This window comes from Cavia porcellus, unplaced genomic scaffold (genome assembly GCF_034190915.1).
Source record: "Cavia porcellus strain 051 isolate PalLab524CR breed Dunkin Hartley unplaced genomic scaffold, mCavPor4.1 scaffold_37, whole genome shotgun sequence".
Taxonomy (NCBI): domain Eukaryota; kingdom Metazoa; phylum Chordata; class Mammalia; order Rodentia; family Caviidae; genus Cavia; species Cavia porcellus.
Window position 1 is genome coordinate 7,451,179 of NW_026947520.1, and position 23,668 is coordinate 7,474,846.

General features: G+C 34.3%; 1 protein-coding gene across 1 annotated transcript; it reads right to left on the reverse strand.

Moving 5' to 3' along the window:
• Positions 1 to 14,451: 14,451 nt before the first annotated feature.
• On the reverse strand, positions 14,452 to 15,357 carry Cavporv1r681 (vomeronasal 1 receptor cavPorV1R681). Its single transcript, NM_001167398.1, is given in 1 exon segment — positions 14,452 to 15,357. A coding segment is annotated over 1 exon segment (906 nt).
• Between the last annotated feature and the right edge of the window lie 8,311 nt (positions 15,358 to 23,668).

Consider the following 23,668-nt stretch of genomic DNA (forward strand, 5'->3'; position numbering starts at 1 on the left):
AGAAAGAAACATACTGGAAATAAAATCCAACAATATGCTGTATAAACGTTTATCTCAAAAGGAAATTCATACACTAAAAATCAAAAGATGAAAAACATTACTCCAAGCAACATGAAGCCAGAAAATGCAGGAGTAGATATTCTGTTTGGAGACAATGTGAACATCAAAGAATGATCAAAAGAGAAACAGAAGTTCACTTCATACTTGTTAGGGGAAAACTTCAATAGAAAGAGATAACAGTCAAAACCATGGTCTTATGAATAAGATTCCAATAAGATCAGTCATAGTAAGACAATGTAAGTAATACAGAATTTCAGTTTAAGTAAATAGAAAATTAAAGATAGTTGCCATGGTATAACCTGCTATTTTTGGGTCAGATACCTTTGCCCTCAAATCTCATATAAATGGACAGACCAGAACAAATTAAATTCAACAAAACTGGGCGATAAGATTACTGTGTCTTTTTAATCCTGAAACACTATTAACAATGACCTGTGCCTCTTTTTATAGTGTATCAAAGCTATCTATACTAAAGATTATAGCTTACCATCTCTGCCTCATGTCTGCTACTCCACTTTATTGCTATAAGTTTTCCACCATACTCCCTCATTCCACTGTCTGCCCCGTTCATTGAGGCCTCTCTGCCACTATCGCCAGAATCCTGGTATCCCTTCTTCTTTTTCTCTGGAATGTCCTTCAGCACTCTCTGTAGGTTTGGGTTGGTGGCCAAAAACTCCCACAGCTCCTCCTTGCCTTCGAATCACCTTATTTATCCATTAATTTTGAGAGAGAGCTTTGATGGGTATACGAGTCTTGGTTGCATATTATTTTCCTTCAGAATTTGGAATATTTCTCCCCAATCTCTTCTTGATTTAAGAGTTTGTATTGATAAGTCTGTTGTTATTTTGATAATTTTTCCATTGTAGGTAATCTGCTTTTTTTCTCTGGCTGCTTTTAATATTCTGTTCTTTTGGTGGATATCTGGAATCTTGATTATTATATGTCTGGGTGTAGACCTGTTTTGGTTATAGGTAGCTGGTGTTCTGTATGCCTGTTTTATCTGTATATCATTTCTTTTTGGTATACATGGGAAATTTTGCTTTAATATATCTGTGAATATTCTTTGTATTTCATTTTTGGATGCTCCTGTTTCCTCACTCACGTGCTTTATTCTTAAGTTATGTATCCTTTTTTCAATTTCTATCCTTTGAATTGTTTCTTTCTGGTTCCTTGTTATTTTTAAGAGGTCTTTTCTTTTACAATCATATATCATAAATCTCTCTTCAAGTTTCAAAAGGCTAACTTTAGTTGCTGTCAAGGCATTTTGCCAGTGTTCAATGGAGTTTTGAGTTTCCTGGTAATCTCTTTGGATCTGTTTCATGTATTCTAAGTTATGTTTAATTTCTACCCTACGTTTAAATTCAACCCTAAAAGTAGAGGCAACTAATCTGAAGATGACAAGATGTAAAAGATATCCATACTGGTATTAATTATTAACAGCTCTCAAGTCCTACAATGTTTTCAAAGTGGTGTTTTTATAAAAATAGCTAGTTAATACTATGTTCATATTAAGCCCGATGATGTGGACAAATCTATTGAAAATAACAGGAGAAAGCATAATAACTACAGTAGATCACCTAATATTGTGGTCTTATGTGTCTTATTCATTGCATGCTTTTCTAGGAATTTGTTTGGCTGTCTTGTCATGATTTGTGTTTCCGTATAATACAGAGGGAATAGATGTACATGTTGTAATTTACACATGAGAAGATTTAAAAAAAAAAAACTATTTATGGGAACAGATTATATAATGCAAAATGTAATGAACAGATACTCTGAAGAAGAGACACTAAGAGACCCAATGCTAATTCTGTAGCATTATGATATAAAATCTAGCAATACTATTATTCACTGTCCAGAGTGATATTAGTGTAGTCTCTTAAGTTCAATTTCAGCATAGATAAAGATAAGAACAACTACTATGAAGAGAATGAGAGATGTGACGGTAGTTATTATTGTCTTCCCCCAATGTCAGATCTTGAAGACATAAAAGCCTTCATCATCCTGTAATGATTTGATTAGTTCTATAACATGCAGTATGTATTTAATGTGCATGAATATGGGGACGACTATTTGGAAGAAACTAGAGACAATTAGATTAAAAAATGAAGATCTGCAGGGGACTTGCTTTGAAATCTATATTTCTTTAAATTGTTTTTATAAAATGTTTTGTTCTGTTTTGATATGTTTAATCTTACCCTCCTTAAGACATAAAACAAGGGTGTAGTGCTTATAACCATATTACTAAGTTTTTGTTGGATCACTGAGCAGAACTTTTGGCAGTGTCACTATTTGAATGTCATTTTACACACTTTAATTTTGTAACCTGAACAGCTATTTCTAAGATGACAGTATATAACTTATCAGCTGGCAACTTCTTACCATTTATTTTTCTGTAATTCTGTATTATTTCTGCCCTTTTTTTATCTCCATGTATTTTTTGTTTCTTTCTCTTTAAATAAAAAAAGAAAGAGATAACAGTCATAAATATATATATTCACCAATATGGGAGCACCGAAATTTGTAAGACAAATATTAATAGACACGATTATAATGGGGTTATCAAATAAGTATTAATGCAATTACAATGAGGAAATTTAGCACCGCATTGACACAAAGAGATAGATTAACTAGACATAAAATCAACAAATAAATAAAGAATTGAATCAAACTTCGAACAAATGGATTTAGTAGTCATGTACAGGGTTCCCCCCAACATCAGAATACACATTTTTCTCAGCTGTACATGGGACATTCTCTAAAATGGACAATATACTAAATGATAAAACATACTTAAAAATACAAAGGAATTAATATTATCCTCATGCATATTATCTTATCATAGTGCACTTGAATCAGAAATTAATGATAAAAGATACTTTAAAATATACATAAAAACATGGAAATTAAATAACAACATGCTTAACAACCAATGGGTCACAGAGAAAATTAAAGAAATTGGACAACATATGCTATCAAATAAACATTAAAAGACAACTTACCAAAACCTATGTGATGCACTAAAATAGTCAACAGAGAAAAGTTTAGAGCAGTAAGTTCTCATATTGGGAAAAAAGAATAAACACAAACAGAAAACCTAATGCTGCATCTCAAACCTCTAGAAAAAAAGAACAAGTCAAGGCCAATGCCCACAGAAAAGAGAAAATTATAAAGATCAGAGGGGAAATTAATCCAATTGAGAGTAAGAAAATAATGCAAAGAATCATTGAATTAAAAATGTTATTCTTTGAAACAATAACTAACAATGAAAATACTCTAGCCCACTTATAAAAAAGAGGAAGGAAAAACTTCAAATTCAATATATTGGAATGATAGAAATAAAAGCATTAGAGATCCAGTGGAAACAAAGTTTATCGATACCTACTGTGAAAAGCTTTTACTGTAATAGGCTGAAAAATACAGCACAAATGGAAAGAATCCTAGAAACATGCATTACCGAAGCTATATCAATAAGTTATAAATCTTCTGAGTATCCCAATATCAGTTAATGAAATTTAAAATGTCATTTTTCTCTTTAAAATACATGTACATACTCTTGTTACAGTAGATGCAACAGAGGATGGGCACACTGTGACTACAATTGATGAGTTAAGAAGTGCAAAGTGCTGGGAAACACCAATTAATTAAGGCAGTGTTATGGTGTGTTTGGATATTCCCCCAAAATGGAGGTAGCTGAATTTACCATTTTTGATCAGTTCATTGTCTATATCTGGAGTTGGCAGTGTGAGTGCTGCATTGACCTAGGGATGGGTAACTGGCATAGAATTTAATAGAGGGAAGGAGGTGTACCTTCCCATTGTTGCTCTTTTCACTCTTGTTGGTTGTCGGTGCCATGAACGCTTGACCTTAGACACACTACCCTGCCTTGGAACAAGCTCCAAGCATGGACTGAAAGCTCCAAGCTCCAAGCCTTGGAACAAGCTTAAGCATGGACTGAAAGCTCCAAAAACAAAGAGCTGAATAAACATCTCCTTCCTTCATTTTGGGTGTCAGGTATTTGGTCTCAGCAATGAGAGGAAAGTAACTCAACATAGGAAACAACTGTGAAAACTACAAGCAGCAATTATTAACAGCCAAACACACATGGATGGAGCAGGTAATGGTGCAGAAATTCACGTACATGCACATCAGGACAAGGTTACTGTAGATGCCTCTGGTCATAGGGGAGCATCTAGAGGTGACACAGGTCAGGTCCTATGAATGCATTTGACCTGCTGATTGTTTCTGTACAGTAAGAAAAATGTGCAGATACTATAAGAGAATGACTCTTACGTACTCAGCATCATTTATGGAGAATAGTACTGTCATTGCTCAACATAAAACTTTCTCATAATCTGGAGTTGAACTGGTATGGAAATTCTATTTTATTTGTGAAATTCTTATTTCTGCATGTTCAGTCACACTCGCAGATAAAGTGAGATTCAGCAGCATATAGAGAAGAAAACAAAAGAGATGTTCATCATTCTGAGAGATTTTGTTTTACCCTTTGCCCACTTCAAATTTCTAGGGCTTAGGTTAATGGCCTGTAGGACACTCAGGAGACAGATGCTGCCCAGACACACACCACTTCCCACCCTGTGGAAACAGTAAACAAGTTTTCATCCAATATCTCTAAGGCAGCCATTCATCTCAGAAGCCACTGCACTTTCTGGGATTCTCTGTGGAGAATGATCATGAATTTGGCCACGGTTATGAGACTCAAAGTCAAATCTGTGAAAGAAGAGTCATAATCACTAAAGTAAAAATATGATTACTGAGTTAAAGAGAGAAATTATTCAAGATTATAATGAGAATAAGGAACAGTCTAATCCAATATTTACAATTTTAGAGGCCATCCATCATTTTGTGATACTGTTTGCATTACTTTTTAGTGTTCTCATGAGACTTGTCCTGGTTTTATCTGATAAACTAACATTTTTCCTGTTATTATTTTTTAATTGCATTTTCTTTTTCTGATACCTTTCAACTTTGGAGTTTCTTTCAAGATTTCATACAATGTAGGGTCTATAGGCACCACATAAAAAATTTAAATCTCACAAAAATATAATAGTATCACTGTTTCTTCTGTTAAATTCCAAGAGAACGGAGCCACAAAGATGCAAGGTGAAACTCACATATTCATAGAGTCTCTGTTGAAGTAGAGAAGATAACTTGGAATAATACTCATGTTACTTTACACATTATAGATGATACTACTAAATATTAAAACTGCTTCAAATTTAATTTGCAATATGAATTTCCATTCTTATATCAAAGTGTGTTGTAGAACATAGAAGAACGTTCTAGATGTCTTAATAAAAATGAATAAAATATGCAAGTTTTTATAGAACATTGATAAATATTAGTATAGAAACAGATGCACTCACATAAATTCTTGCCAAAAATATGAGTAACATAGAATATAGAAAACATTTTTCCTAAATCTGAGAGATGATATGTAAATATAATGAAATATTTGAAGATCAAATTTAAATAATCCTCTTTAGAAAAACATGTGTTGTATTCTGTTTTTGAGAAAAGATGCAGCTCAGTGTCTAAGAGAATTTGAAGAAAACACAAATACAATACAAAGGATGTGAATTGGACATGAATATCAAAGGGTCATATGTGATAAAAGGATCAAAACATAATTTTAAAACAAACACTTACACCATATGTTTTTTTAACAGTGCTGAAGCCTTATTGATTTTTCTGTAGCATCAAGAAAGATTTTGCACATCATTATCAAATGTCTTCATGTACTCTATAAATTTTCAGTAGATATATCATTACTGACTCAATCAAGCATATCACACCCAAGGTAGAGTGATGTCACTTCATAATTTCCACATATCTTTGAAATTTTGTGTAAAGAATTTGGATGATTCAAGAAACTCCATTGTGTTGACTAACATGTGGACAGAATTATGTGGAAAAATCACGTAAAAAATTGAAAAAAATTCCCAAATTCTCTGAGGTATTTTAGTGTAAAATTCACTTCCAAATGAGTCCTAATTTACCATTCATACCTAATTTTAACTCGTACACATGTTGTAAGATCATAAACAACCAGAGCTAGCTAAAACATGCCAGGAGTAACTAAGGCACAGCACAGGCTCATAGTGCCAGACTTTCTGTTTATGATTCATCTTTGTGCTCTCCAGAATGTTTCTACCTATCTGTGTGGCTTTGATACAGATCAGCCTGTACCAGACAAAAATATCTTCTCCAGACAAGACAGTTGCTCTTGCCACTGACTGAAACACAAAACATTCACCTGTCTCCATCATGTTGTCAGGATGGTGACATCAAGTTGATAGGCATATGAAGAAAAACAATGGTCTACAATACTAAACTAGGATTTATACACTACAAACAAGAAACTCTAATGAAGTATAATTCTACAATGGAAAAAGGCAAAAAGAAATAAGGGTCTGGAATTTAGCTAAGTGACCTAAGTGCCTACATGGCAAGCATGAAGTTGTGAGTTATATCTCCAGTACCAAAAACAAGCAAAGAAAAAGAAAATTATAAAATAATATATCATAAAATTTAACTAATGTGAAAATGCAATAGTAACACAAGGAAGAATAGCAATTATATATAAAGTTAATTTAGGATGCAAAAGATGATAAATTATATTTCTTCACAGAAAATTACAGATGCAATTTCGATTATTAGCAGAAAAAAATATATATTAAATCCTGAAAAGTAGAATATCCCACATGGCTCATATTATGGAACATGAGTTGTATCATTATCCTTTGTGAAAACAATGTGCCCCTAGAGAGCAAAATAAGTGGGAGATTCCAGAAATTCCAGAAATTTGAGATTCCAGAAATTTAGAACACCTGCTGAGAAAATCTGTAGGCAGCAACAGAGTCAGCCCCCAGAGAGTGGTCATTTTGTCTGCAACTGTTCTGACTGAGACACACAGAGCTCACATCTCACCATAATTTGACCCGCCTGCTGGACATGAAGCCACAGGATTTAATGTTTGCCCTCCTGTTTTCCAAACATGTTTTTCTTCAATTCCTTTCTGTTGCTAAACTTCATTTCTTTTAAAGTGGAGAAGTTTATCCCATACCATACTATGTTGGAAGTACTTAATATTGCGTTGTATTTTTACAGGATTTTCAGTAAATGTTTGCCTTCACTCTCAGAAAAGATTTTAGGCTTTCCATCAATGAAAAACTGTTAAAAATTTGGTGACTATTAGAAATGCAATAATTGTTTTTTACATAATGTTATGGATATGATATTTTTAGATGCTTGTGTGGAAAGTTATACATTAGATCTATAAAATTCTCCAAAAGTTTAACCTGATTGGAACTGGAGCACCTTCACAAATGGCAGGTCACAGGAAATATAAGCAGGAAGGTTGTAATCTTGCCCCTGGCTTCTTTAATAGTTTTGTTAATGACTCCAATGAATTGATTAGATTTCCCCTGCCATGCTTTTCCACCATGCTATTTCTACCTTCTGGCCAGTTAAGTGTGCAGTGAAACCCCCCAAACCAGGAAGTATATTGAACCCTTCATCCCTTGAATTTTGATAACAGATATTTTGTCTCAGCAATAGGAGTTCTGAATAATGAGTTATCTTTAAGTATAAATACACATGAAGATTAAATTTAAACTAAATCAATATAGGAATATGTTCAAATTTCAGGGGATCTAGATCAGTGATGCAGCACTTTATTGGCAAGTGCAAGGTCCTGAGTTTGATTTTCAGTACCATACCCAAAAAAGAAAGAAGTATATGCAGTGTTAGCTCTTGTTAAAAAAATTCTGTAGTACCTGTATCAATTTAACCATAAAGCTTCATAGCGAAAGAAATTATTAGATTCATTATTAAAAATTATTGTTCCAGTTTTTTTTTTTTACTGTCTGGCATTAAGTAAGAACCAAAGTCCTCTTTTGTGTAGAGATATGAAAATTTATCAATGCCATTTATTCAAGAAATGTTTTTTTTCATCATGTATACAGGAGCCTTTATTAAAAATTAGTTTAGCATATATCACACTTATCTGTGAAATTTCTTTTCTGCTACATCCCTTCATTTGTCTATTTTTAAATGAGTATATTCTGATGGTTTTACAATGTTTTTTCTTTTGCAATACATAAATGTACAAATTTATGATGAGGCACAGTATATCTCAATACACGTATACATACTATCATAGCACTATTAGGAAAATCAGCCAATCTTGTTAACCATATCTTTATCTTTGCATCTTAAAGTTTCCATCCAGTAGTGATCCTTAAATACATAGCACAATATCATAAACTAGTCACCATGATATGTTATTGCACAACATGGCTTATTTTTCTTAACTGAGTTTTGGTATCTGTTATCCAAATTGCCCCTCATCCTTCAGTCCTATTTCCCTTAACACCAGGTATACACTGTTCTTTATTCAGATCAGTAACTTTTACCTTCCACACTTAATAAGGAATAAACTGTACTTTCTTTCAGTGCTGGTTTAATCGAATTAAATTAATATCTTCTCATTTATGTTGTTCTTATTGCTACAAATGATAGCGTTTCATCTTTTTATGATTGAACATAGATAGATAGATAGATAGATAGATAGATAGATAGATAGGATAGATAGATAGATAGATAGAGGTAGATAGATAGATCTATAGACAGATACATTTCTGTATTCATCTCCTGGTGCCTTCATTATTTGGTACATTTTGCAAATACATGTAAATTTTGGGTTATTTAATTTTTTTTTAAATAATGGAACTTTGTTATTGTTTGTCTCTTGGTGTCACACCAAAGCTTCATGGAGCTATGGAGGGTGGGTTTTTCTTAGGAGGTTGAATCTTGTTTGTGATTGATTCATAATCCAGTGCTTGAATTAAAGGTGTGAGTGCTACAACCACCCTAGTGCAGGTAGACTGCAGACAATATGAAGGACAGAAAAAAATATGACTTCCTCTTGTTGCTTTTGATAGCTTTTGCTTCTATACATGTTTACCCTTCTGCAACACCACACTCCTTTGAAGTCAACCAACTATGGACTGAAACCTCTACGAACTGTGGAGTAAATAAACCTTTTCTTCCTTTACTTTGGTTTTTGGGTATTTTGTATAAGCAAGGGGAAAAGTAACTAAGGTATGGTTTTATTTTTATAGGAATGACATTAGTAACTTTGGAAAGTACCAACATTTGTAAAGAAAAAATGATTGTCAAATTCATGGAAAGTTGTGATATCTCTATTATAGTATTTTATATTTATTTGAGTATGTTTATAATAAAAATCATGGTCATTTTTATCACTTTAACTTTCTCTCAATACCCCTGGTCCCCTTGCCAATATAAAAATTGTCTACAATTTTATTTCCTGTCATCTCTCCTTTGTTTTTATTCATTGTATTTCACATCCATATAAAAGAAACTATACCAAATTTAATTATTTTTTTATTTTTAATTATTTTATTTTAAATATCAAAACAAAAAGGGTAGAAATGGTACAGTATTTCAAAAAGGAAAAAAGTTAGGGAACAAAACTAGTTAATACATTGCACATTGTGATCTCAGAACTAGTTATTCAAGTTACAAAATCTAGATACAAAAGTGTTCAATCAAACAACGATACTACAAACTGTTCTTTTTCATGAAGTAAAAGAGCTTAGCAGTATAGTAACCAATAGCTACTAGGATATGGGAAAGAAAAAAAGGAAGAAAAGAAAAGATTGTATGTATGTTGTTTAACATATATAAATTAAATTAATTTTATGTAAAACACTAATAGGAAAAATGAGCTTAAAGATCAAGAATGTAAGCAGCTGGATGAAGCAATTAATGATATAATTGAACAAAATAATGATGATCTGTTGAGAGATGATCTCATAACTAGTCAAATGAATCAATATGATGATCAAGAAGCACAAAGAATATACAAACAAGGAATTTCATGCGTTACAAATAACAATATAATCTATGAAAGACCACTTAATCAAATAATGAGTATGCAATGAAGCAAAAATCCTAGAAATCAAAACTTCAAATTTGAAAAATTTTGAAATTAGAAATTGGCAAATTTTTGCAAGAAATAAGATCACCCAGAAGATACAATAACAGGATTTGTGTATGCCATTGTTAGTAAAATATTTATTCAGAAAAAGCAAAAGAAGCAGCAAGACACAAACTCACAATGACCAAGAAATCCTTGATAAATCCAAAAGAACAAAGATAAGGCTTTGGCGTGGAGGAAAGTTCAGAGCCAGAGACCAATGTTATAAAACACAGATTCTCTGAAAATATGGGAGAAAGTTTCCCAAATCTAAGGAATGGGATGGATCACTCTATATGGATGCTCAGAATTCCAAAATACACAGGCAGAAAAGAACCTCTTAATCATGCACCTTTCTATTTTAAACTGTTTTCAGTGTTTTACATCTTTGGTTTGCAAATATCAGTGCAAAGATTTCACATATTTATTCACATTCTGTCCTCAGTATACATTATTTCATTTATTTTTTGAAGATACTGTGAGTGAGGTCACCTTCTTGATTTCCAGATCAGTAAGTTTTCTTGAAAAATAAAAATGTTCCAGAACTTCATGTGTTTTGTTTTCTGTGATTTTTGTCCTGAAGTTATCTATTGTCTAAGATTCTGAATCTACCTCAGTGCAACCTCATCTTAATGCCTTCCACTGAAAAAATCTCACTCCCACATTAAATTAAACAACAGATTTTGGTGAAGACAGAAATATACGGATTTTAGGAAAACTAAATTCAATGTTGTTGAATACTTTGTAAATACAGCATGTCTTACTAACTTCTCTTGAGCAGGCCAAATATACCAAACTCAAAGTAAAGGAGTAAAGATGTTGTCAGATTTTGCAAGGAAAACTATTTAACACAGCACACATAATTTTAGTATTATTTTAGGATAGTCACTCAAGAGTCAAATACAAAAGAAAGACTGTAGGAAATCTGTTCATACACTAAGACCTAAAGAATTGAGTACAGGGGCTGGGGATTTAGCTCAGCGGCATAAGCGCCTGCCTTGCAAGCAGGCAGTCATGAGTTCGATCCCTGGTACCGATAAAAAGGAAAAAGACAAAAAAAAAAAAAAAAAAAAAAAAAAAGAATTGAGTACAGGGCCTGGATCCCATGGCAATATCCTACATGAGTCCATCTGAAGGTCTAAAGCACATGAATATGCCTCTCATGAGTACAACTGCAGACCTGCAGCCTATGACATTTTCTCACACAAGTCTGTTTCAAAGATCTTCACTGAGAAATCCCAAAGGTCAGCAGTGGAAGAAAGTCTGTGCCAGTGGGATGAAATATTTGTGCCAGTAGGCTGAGAGTTCTGCACTGAAGTCAGGAAATGATGCTCAAAATAAGGACCAGGGCTCCTGCTAAAAGTACCACAGTCATCCTCAGCAACAATGGGGTCCCGAGCTCCTCAGGAGATTGAAACAGCTGAGTTCATATTAGCAAGCATGACAGACTCCTCCTGGAGATTGAAGAGCACACCATCTTCTTCTCCAGAGCCAAGAAGTGATGCTGAAATCAGTAAGGATCAGATTCCCATTCTCCAAAAATGAACTTCAGCCATTCTCAGCAACAACAAGGTCCTGTGCTCCTCAGAAAATAAGAACAACCAAGTTCATATAAGGAAAGAAACTCAAGGACCTCCTCCAGGAGAACCCACAGCAACAAGAAGACTAACAGCACTTTTCAATAACACTTATTCCTCTCCAGGTCTTCTTTTTATGTTGGCAACAATCCTCAGAGTTTAGTTAGCTGAATGTTAAGTTGACCACCAGTTTTCAATGCACCACAAAAGGTTTATTTAGCTCACAGTTTGTAGAGGTTCCAGTCCATAATTGGCTCACTCCAAGGCAGTATAGAAAATAGGGAAAGGCATGACAGAGGAGGACCTTTCACGGTGCCCACAAAATAGCATAATCAAGGGAGTGGCAGACAAATATCTTTTGTCCTATAAATTGTATGCAGTTCTATGTGCCCTAAGTCAGATATAACACTCACACATTTAATTCTAGATGGAATCATGCCAAACCAATCAGTGAACTGATTTACTAATCATATACCCTTATTCACAACACCACAAACACTAGATACAGTCCCATCTGCAAAGCCCACCCCTAAGACACCATGAGGATTTTGAGGGACAGACACCAATATATGGATTTTCGGAGTACAAAATTCAACAGTATTGTATACTTTGTGCATGGGACAGGGGGAGGAAAAATTTCAATGCAATTTCAATATCAAATATATTTTACTAAAATATAATCAGAGACTAAATCCTTTTTCAGTTATTTTTCTTTCCTTCAACCATTTCCACGTTAGCTTCTTTATGGCTGTTTGCTTTGTGTAAAATCTTCCTAAAGTTACAATTCTATCTTTTTCAACAACTCATTTTCTAATGATCCAAAATTTTCTCTCTTCTTCTAATAATTTTCTCCTTGTATCATTCACCACTTTGAAGTTTCTGTTTATTTATTGTCACTGTGTCCTTGGATTTTCCTATTTCCTCTTTACCCCTTGGGTACTTTTTTTCTATCATGTGGTATTTTTTTGTTCAACACTTCCCTTCTATTTCCCAGTTTCTTCTGCATCTCTGACTTCTCATCCGTGTGACTCTTCTATGCTGGTGATCTCCATCATTCTCCTCTCTTCTGCTCTACTCTCCTGTTCTCCTTCATACATCCACAGTTCCTTTGTTCTTATGTTCTCTCTGCTCTGTCAAGACTCACATGGTTTCTAGCATCCCTCTTTACCACATTTCATTTCATTTCCCTCATCTCAAAAATCTATCCAATTCCAGATGTTCTATCTTATATTCTCTGTTTCACTTATCAATGTCATGTATTTTCTCTTTTTGTAATTCATTCTCCACTACCACTGTTCTGTCTGCTTTTGCTCATTCTGTCTGCTTTTGCTCATTCCCACAGCCCTGCCAGCTTTGTCTTTGTTACTCTGCACACTTCTCCATTCTTAGTAACATGTTTTTTTTTCTTTTTGCATTATTTGTAAACCTCTTTGTCTTGGTCCCTGGGTCTGATTCCATTTTCCCCATTTTTCTCTCTGATGTCCCCTTCTCAGATCACAAAAATCCTTATTGCTTCCTCACTACTTTTGCTTCAAGTTCCCACTTCTTTTTCTTTACTTCCAAATGTTTTTCTGTCTCGTAATTTCCCATCTTTGTACATCACTCTCGTTCCTCTTCCCTCCTTCTCTATGTGTTGTCTTTCTGCTACAGTGTATCTGAGTTCTTCGCAGACCCTGTTTTTACAATTACAATTAGTATAGTTCTATAAACACAATATCTCAGGTGATTTAACATAAATGATTTTTTTTAATTTGGTGGATTTGTATTAGAAATTGAACTTAGGATTTGTGTTTGCCTGGAACCCTAAAAATGGTTTTAAAAAGTCTAATGAAGGATAAAATTTAAAGGATTACGAATGTTTTTAGGCAATCTCTTTCAGGGCAAGTTTGACTTCAAATAAAATGATATTCAGTGATTCCCTGGTTATTGATACAAGAACCACATGTCCAGAATGTAGTGATGAGGAGATCAATTTCACACAAGTGCATACTCATACAGACATGTGAAAATACACTCACAAATACACACTGAGACATAGGAAAAAATGCACACAGAAATACATGGACAAATTCACATATGTAATCATAGACTCACTCACCAAACACAGACTTAGTACCAGAAGTCTCTTGCTATTAGGAAGCAACACATGATGTTTACACTATACTCAATGCAATTTTTATATCACTACTCATATCATTAATTTATATCAAGATTTAATAGTAACAATCTATGCAAATAACTTGAAGCTATCTTACTCAGTATTCATCAATGATATAAAATATATAGAGAGCATAGTTACAAAGTGTGATACTACATTTCAACATTGAAAATGAAAATATAACAGGAATTTTAAGTCATGCATGTTCAGGTTACCAAATATTTATGAGTAAAGGACTTTTCATTGTCCAACAAAACTGTATCATGATTGACACTGCAGGGTACTTTACAGACAGCTTCAGCTGAGGCTTCATGATAGAGAAGGTTTAAGGAAAGTATCATATGCCACTGGGGCTGCCATCACTGAAAAACAGAAGGCTGTAGTCTTTCTGCTCCTGAGAAAGCTGTGGATTTTCTCTGGATGAGAGAATTTGAAGAACAGGGGAGGTGGGGATAGACAGTGATTCCTTTTGGTCAAGTCAAGAACACAAGAAAAGCTCAATTAAGAGTTAAGATGATATCTTCTGCATTTTGAGGGGATAGTAAGGGTTCAGATCATCAGTGATGCAACATAGTTGAAACCAAACAGTGCATATGTTGTTCCTCTTGTAGTTAGGTGACTCTGTTTCTTTAACCATAGAAGCAGCATATTCCAGATACACAGTGACCACAATTCATGAATACAAAAGGACAGACAGTTGAGAAACATGCACTTATGAAAGCATCAAGGGTAAACAGCAAGATTCTCTAATGATGAAAAAAAGTCACATATATTTGCATGATACAAGACAGGAAATAGAAAAACATAAAGATGCTCACCAGGATAAGGATGCTGTGGGTGGCTCTGGTCTCAGCAGAGGACCTGAAGGAGTGGTTGGACCTATGGATGTGCTGAATCCGTCGCTTGTGCATAAATAAAATGAAAATCATGGAACCACAGGCTAAGAGCATGAGCCCCATGCATGAAACATCAAATATGGCAGTTAACACTGCATGCCCCGTGTATATCCCTCTCTTGGTATTCGGATCTGAACAATAAGCAAAGTCTATCTTACTAGTAACATTTTTGGTTCTCAATTTCGTAGTCAAGCTCACCAAGAAACAAATATTCAGCAACAAATGCAGGACCCAGAGTAGGATAGTTAAGGTGTTTATGTACTTAGGAAATTTCAATTTGAGCTCAGTCCACCTGCAATTGTTGGGGCAGATGGTGATGGCCTGGAAGACACTCAGGAAACAAGTGCTACCAAAGGCTACACCTCTGCCTACCCTGCTAATATAGTAAACAAACTTGCATCCAAAGTCACTGAGGAAGTCTTCCAACCCATAAGCTGCCAAAATCTCTGGGACCCCTCTAAAGAGAATGACCAATAAGTTGGCCACAATCAGATGCATAATAATCAAATCTGTGGGTTTTGTTTTATGTCCACTGAGATAAAGAAATATATATTTACCTAAGAGAAAGAGATTCCCCAGAGTTCCAATGAGAGTCTGAAAACTGAAGATTATTACTATATACACACTCTCAGAGCCCATTCTGTCACTTACTGTATTCAGGATTCAATTTCTTATACAGAGGTTTCTGTGTGATAACATGAATTTTAAATAAACTCTCCTTTTATAATAACCTTTCCCAATGACAATTTCTTTCTCAAATATATATGTTATATATATTTTTATATATTTGTTATATGTTTATGATAGTTTCCAAGTTTTATGTTTTTTGTATAGCATTTACAATATATAGATCACTGCTAAAAAGTTATTTGAGTACTTTAATATTTACATGTATCAGACAAGGCAGCAATGTGTGTTTCTCTTAAAATTCAGGTTAACTGAGCCACAAGGCAGTTAGCAACTCACAATAAAATTGGTTGAGTCTAGCTTCCATCCACGGCTGCCCAGTTGGTCTGTCATTGCTTTGGTATCTTATCCCATCTACATTTCCTGTTCTTTAAATAACACACATACATGCACCTCAGTTCATGAGTGCTTCTCCTCACAAACCATTTGGTTCTCAAGCAAAAACATGTGACAAAATTTGGTTTCTCTTCACAAACTCCACATCAGATGCAAACACAGCTGTGGCACTGTTTTCCCACAAAAACACAAACACAACTACTTCACAAAATCATAAAATGAATTAAGATCATGAACTGAGGTACCATTGTATCTTCTGTCTTACATTAAAATCACTTTTTATGCAATGGAATATGTTACATTTTCCACTGTCAAATTTTTCTATAGAGTAAATATGTGCATATAGACCGATCACTTTATGAAGTGTAGATACAGCTGGTAGTTTTACAACTATAGTTATTTATTGAGTATAGATGAATATTAAGAAAGCAATAAAATATGATTTCATAGTTTAAATGCTGTCTTTCAAAAGAGTACAACATTGCAGTTCATTCTCCTCTGTGAGATACGAAATTTTAAAAATCTAACTTAATGCTTTTAAATTAGGAGATGTTTTTCTACTTACTGTTTAAAGAAAAATACAACCTAGATATCCTATGACTTTTTATAGATATTAAAATGTGCACAATATTGTCATCCTATAAAATAATCTGAAGTGCAAGAGGCATGGAAATCATGTTAGAATAGGACTTTTTAACCAAAAAAAATGCATGGTATACATAATAAATATAGCAAATTCTGTATTTTTTCTGTAATCCTTCACTCTCATCAGTAAGGTGATACTTTGGAAGTATCTTTTTCTACCTACTAGAAGGGAAAATTCCTCATTACCAACATAATTCTAATACTTTCATACACATATATTTTCTCATTCAATAAAGATATTATACTCCCTTTGAGAGTGACAGCTTCTTTTTCATAGACAGTACTCAAGTTTTTCAAACAACCAGAGGATTCTGTAACTCTATTGTATTCATCAACAGATACACAGAATTTATAGTAAATTTCTACCTGATTACTTTATGATACCTCAGAAAGGAATTAATTTCAAAATTTCCGTCCTACCCAGCATGAAATTCAGACTTCTTTCCTGCTTGCTTCCAGCTGTAGCACTCATGGATACATGAGTGAATGTTAGACCAGGACACATAAGCAGTAACCAGGATTCAGCACATGGTTCTAGCTTCACAGTTCCAATGTGCTACTGCACCAGTGTCCAGAACTGCTCTTCATGTCTTTGTGGCTTTGGAGAAGAGCAGCCTTCACCCCAGAACAATCTGTCTTCAGCCAAGTGCTTTCACCAAGAAAATGATGTCCCACTACTGTAGCAGACTCAGTTCTCAGCCTGTGAGAAAACTCATTTGTGCCTCTCCCTCTGCCAGGATGTAGACCTCAGTGTGACAGAGACACAGCCAACGTGCGTGAGAAAGGAAGGAGGCAGACACAGAGATAAACATGAGTGATAATGTAACCTCACCTCCCCCAGGACACAAATATTCAATTCTTCTGTTGTGCCAATGACATACTTCATCCAGTGTTGTGTATCTGAAAAGTTTTTCTTAGCTCCAAATTCCCAGAGTCAATTAAAAGTTCTTGTTTGTGGTGTGTGTCTCCAAGGAGCAAAGAAACTGTGTTGGTGGTGGTTTCTTTTTATCTTCCCTGGGTGGACACTGTCATGCTGAGGAAGAGGAAAAAGTGAAGCATGAGGCTGTGATGCAGGCAGGAAATCACCTGGGTCCCCCTGGATCTTGGCGTCCTGTGAGTAGTTGTTGGCCCTATGGGTTCACTTATGTCATAAGTTAGACATTAGAGGTGTTCAGAGACCATAGGGCAGGTCCAGGGAAGAGTGAAACAAAGAAAATCCCCCACAACAGACATCAAAATCCATTAGAGACTGTTTGAGAAGCTCTATGCCCAGTCATTCAAAAGTAGAGTTATCAGTGAGTAAATTCACAAAGAACACTGGAGAATCACATTGCCTCAGGGCTTTACCACTTTATTGGGGCCACTATAAGGGGCCATTTGCCATGAAAGTCCAAGAGATTAATCCACACAATGTTTATAGAGAGCTATAGTTAAATAGATACATGTATGTCCATTTAGAATATATGCAGGTTATATACATTACATATATATTATATATGCTACCAAAAGTATGTAAATCAAGAAAAAGAAAAACTTGTATAAATATTTTAACACTAAATTTAATGAGATATCATGAGACAAAGAGAAGTTACATTTGCTCTCTAAAATTACAAGAGGTGAATTGAATGGTGGTTATTAGATTCCAGACATTTATCAGTAGGGCAAACTACTGAATTGTGTATGCATTTTTTCAGTGTACTCTGTATATGTATCATGTTTTCTCCAAAAATAAGGCCAATTCAGAACACAAGTTTTTTTCATGATTTTAGTAGCGATATACCCTGAAAATAAACTTATTGCATCTTTTGGTGTAAAATCCATAATCTACACACATAGCAACTTTATTCCAATTTAAATCAGATTACAATTCCATAATACAAGTGACACTACAATAAATAAATTGTAAAAAGTTAGTAAAACTCAATATAAGAAAAATATGAAATGGCATTCTTAGGAAGAGTGAGGAATTATTATAAAAATAGATGAACCGGGCTGAATAAAGGAGAAAATAAAACCATACCATTTCATAAGAAGATAAAACATGTTTTGTCCTAAGAAAAGAAATTAATCTCCATTTTATTAGGAACTTAAACTTAAATTAAAACTTCTTAATAATAAAGTATCCTACAACACTCTTGCGTAAGAACAAGTCAGATCAAAAACGTGAGAACACCCATGTGGTATCATCCCCATGCACTGTGAACCTGCTGGAATATGAATTCAATATTCTAATAAATAATGATAATCAAATAATGACACAAAAAGAAAATATATTATTTCATATCCTTACAATCCTTGAAGTATGTACATTTTAAAGTAGGGCATGTTCAATTTAAATATAATAAAATACACATTATACAAATGAAATAGATAATATTAACCCAAAAGTTACATAAAATTAAAAAGAATTATTGTTAAAAATTTAAGAAAAGATTACAAACAGAATCACTACAATACTTTAAAGAAGTAACAGAAAAAGCATTTTAACACGAATGCATTGTATTGGAAAAAAGGAAGAATTTTAAGCAAATTTTCATAGTCTTTGCAGAAGAAACAGGAAAAGAACAAAATAATACCACAGCGAACAAAAAATAATAAATCTACAAATAGAAATCATTGCAAATCAAAGCATAAATAATGAACAAACTGAAAGCTACTGACTTATTTAATTATTAACTTGTTTTACACTCATGAACAGTGTTGTTTATTTCTAGGACTTTCAGTAAAGGAGAAACAGAGCTGCTAATACTGTGACTAAAGGAAAACATAAATTAAAAGTCATGAAAAACTAGCTTAATAATATATTCAACAGAAAAGATTGTGTAAGTGAAAAACTTTATCATAAATCATATTGAATCATATATTTTATAATGAATGATAGATATTTCCCATGCATTTGTTGATTTATTTATTTTCAGAGGTTTCTCCAGTTATTTGTTTTATTTTAAATAGAAAAAAGTAATGAAATAGAGTTTTAAAACAGGATACTAGGGAAGTAACACTAATCTATACATTAAGCACTGCTGTTTTCACAGTAATTTTCAGAGTACAAGACACAGATATGAAACATTGCCTATAAAATCACTAGAACAAAAATTTCTTCTCAAAGAATCAGGAGAAAACGGCTGGTTTCAATCTATTTTTAAATTGCGTGTATATGTGGTTGTAAAACATGCTATGGTGAAGTATGTATATTTTGAAGATTATTCAACCAATCACCCATAACCATTACCTCACATAGCTGACAATTTCATGACAGGTCCAGAAAGTTAGTCACCAATTTCCTGTATAAATTACATTATTTTTCACTGTAGTAATCATGCTGCATATTAGACATTTACACCTATCTGTCCTCCAAAACATCATTTATCAACTGTCATCAATACCTTTTCCTATCATTTCAAAGGCATTGAAAAATATGGTAATTTTCTATACTTTTATATTTTGAATGCTTGAAGATAACACATATAAGATAGATTAAACAAGGTCTTTTTTGTTTTTGCCCATGTAACTTGGGATTCTGAATGCAAGTTTCATTCATATTGTCAGTCTTGGAAAGATACATTTGTAAAACTAAATATTATTCATATATATATATATATATATATATATATAATTTGCACTCATCCACTGATAGATACAGGTTCTGCTATATATTATTGAATATTAAGAGAAATGGTTCAGTGAGGTGGGCAACATAAAGTCTTTTTACATATATACCCAGAATCTCATATGCCAGGTAACATGGAAGTTCTGCTCTTGATTTGTGAAATTTCTATACAGATTTCCATAATGCCTATCTCACTTTATATGGCAACTGTTTGTATAGAAGAATTCCCACATCTCATTATGTGTATACAAGAAAAATAATGTTATTATTCTATAGCCTTTATTTGATCCACAGAAGCTATTTCTAATGAGACTTTCAACATAAAAATCTGGGAAATTTTGGCCTAAACATGGGAGTCTTCCACTTTTGATAAACTCTAATGTTTGGTAATGTGGAATCCTGCACTTATTGTAAAGTGTGCCTGCCCCAGGCCTCCGAACTAGGGTCTGCTCTGTTTCCCACAGTGTGCAGGTCCACTTGACCATCTGACCTCCAGGGCCATCAAGTTTGACACCAGTGACATCTCCATGCAAAAATAGGGCCTCAGCTTGTCGAAGACATTAAGAAATCCAACTGTAGAATTCAGGGCATATTGGATCTTACAAAGTAAACCTACCTATAATTAATTTTGTAACTGGCATCTACCACATCATTGACTACATAAAATGAGACTTTGTGCTAAAAAATGACTTGAGGTTTAAATACACAGTCAAATATTTTAACACTCAAACTGATTTAGTCTTTAAAATGGATAAAGTTGAAAAGGCAGCAAAAGAAAATGGGAAACAAATTCTTACAAAGTAAGTGGAAATGGGAGAAACAAGATGATAAGTATGAAAAGTAATCAGAATTGTTCATGAGTCCAAAAAAAGTCTTACACACAAGATATAGTAAGCCTATGACAGTATTTACAGCGGTACACTAGTGCACTACACAGTAAGCACACAGCAGCAGAACTGCAACAAGGTCCACTTGCCTCTTTCAAAGTTTGAATTTGAAAGTTTGCAAGCTGGGCACATGCTGTACTGTAATATTATGCCAAGTTATCTGGACATCAGTATAGTATTATACTTCTACAATCCTATTTCATAAAAGGCTAACTTGTACACAGCAAAACAGAATGTGTACAATTATTAGTATGAGAAAAGTGTCTCTTCATCAAGTAGAATCAGTAAGAAGCATGCCTCCCGGAATTCTCTGGTTTTACTTTTCAGTATATGACGTCAAATAACAGCTTTTGAGCTTCATTCATCCCTCTTTCTCTTCTGATCTACATTTTGGAAACCTGGGAAGAAACACTGTATACTGACTCCTTCAGCAGTAGTAGGGAGTTTAAAGCACAGTAAAGAACTGCACCTAAAACCAACCTTATCATGGAACCTGGCAACACTTCCTTACCCTTCACACTGTTTTTGAAACTGTTGGAGAAGACCTCCAGGCTCACTGCAGAAGCACCTCAATATGAATCACCCATTTCCATACTACTGGAGTGTACATAACCCCATTACATTCAATAGATAAGCCAAATTTTGGATGCAAGCCCATTCCACTTCTGTGCAAAGCCAGAAGTATAAATTAAAAAAATGTTTCAAGGGAGAATATATGATTAAAAATGTACCTTAAATACATCTTTTCATTTTCAGTGGGTAACTCAGAAACTAAGGCACTGATCCTTTTCTAATTATTTCCAATGAAGGCCAGAGAGGTAAAAATATTCACATTTATTTCTAACTTTTAAAATACCTTAACAGTCTTCATATGTTCAGGGTATTTTGTTGATTTCACTACATGTAAGTGAAAGCTCAGCAAATGTAGGTTGTGTCTTCTCATACAATCCCAAGGTTTGTATCATGTATGGTAAGGTATCTGTTAGGAAACCATAGTCTGACATCGCAGTGCTCTGCAATTTCCTTTACAAAACCATAAATATCTCTAGAATACAGTGAAGACAGTAAATGTAAATGAAGAATCTCAGTACACATATAAATTAAAGTGTCTATTACTTAGCCACAATGAAAACAAATTTATGGATACTTTTATGGGACAACTCCTCTTTGGTTCAAGAGAACAGTTACCAAGATGTCAAGACACAGGAGAAGCAGACAGACCTAGGGCTGTGTGGAGTACAATGTATTGGGAAAATTAGAGATGCTCAGTCTTGGGCAGCATGAAGACCAACCGGAATCCTAAAATTTGGGTTCTTAGGATGACGTAGGCATGAGCTGAACACCCATGAATTCTTTCAATCCAAAGATGGCCAGGTTATCTGAACATAGTACCAAAGGGCCAATCAAATTCATGGCATATGTGTGACTGCAAAGCTCTGAGCAGGATCTCAATTTAATCAATTGGCCATTTATCTTTATTTGTGAGTCTGTCCCAGACTTAGGCCTCTTGTCTGGAGATGGGCACTGGATTCAAAGTAAATCTTTATGAATCACTGGTCTTGGGTGAGCCCTGCAATGGCCTGGGACCCTGTGGTTCCTCAAAGGACAAGACCAGGTCATTGGTGAAAATGCACGGCTCCAGCTCCAATTTCGTAGGTAGAGACCTTCACTGTAGGACCCACAGTGCTTCAATAAATTTCAACCTAGAGATAAGATAGCTCTCCTATTGCCATAACTTAATACTTGGGGAAGTCTTTGAAGTGACTCCAGAGGTCCTGCCTAGTTCCTGTTTTTTCCTCAGTATCATGTTCCTTTGTTTGAAAACCAAGTAAATAAGGATCAGAGAAATTCGTTGTCTCAGACCTGTTGGTGTGCATTCTGCTAGACAGTTTTGATCCTCATGTAGCCCTACAGTCCTACCACTTGTTATTTCATTTAAGCCTTCTGTAGGCACTCACTTGGGAGGGTGAGGGACCCATCAATCTGTGATAATGGACATTTTTTTTCTGTTTATAAATGTTTATGTATTGTTTTTCTGTTTACAACTATATTATAATTTTCTATTTATAAACATCAGAAACACTAAGAAGAAAAAATCTAACTAGTGTTACTCTGGGCCAAATATTGCTGCTGCAACACTAGATGGCTACAGTCAACCTGAATCTATACAGATATCATTCAACAAAGAAGTTGAAATAGGCCTGGCTTGAGTAAACTGATTTAAGATTTATGAAATATGACTGATTTTTATTCATTGTGATGTATAGTGTGAGATATTTAGCACAGGGACCTGTGACACCAGTCTGAGCTCAACAAATCCCCAAAATTAGAATGTGTAGGTTAAATAAAGATCTCACAAGATAAAGTTGTGACTCACTGATAGTATGCTACTTAGAACATTTGACTGAATGATTAAAATAATAGTTAACTTGGAGACATTCTTTCAATAAAAGAGGCGTTCTTGGTGAATAGAGTTGTGAGTGCCTATAATCCCAGAACTCTGCAAGGTTGTGGAAAGAGGACTGCAAGTCTGAATCTACATGGTCAAATTAGCAACTTAAAAGGATGCTGGCCCAAAATCATAAACACTGCTCAGGGGTAGATAATAAACATAAGCATCTGGATGATGGCTATATGTTCAATTTGCAGTACCACAAAAAAGATTAAAAACTGTAAAGCACAATGGTATAAGCCTGGAATGGCAACTACTCAGGAGGCTGAGACAGGAAGACTGCACAATGAAGCCCAGCCTGGGCAACCTAGAAGAACTTTGTTTCAAAACAAA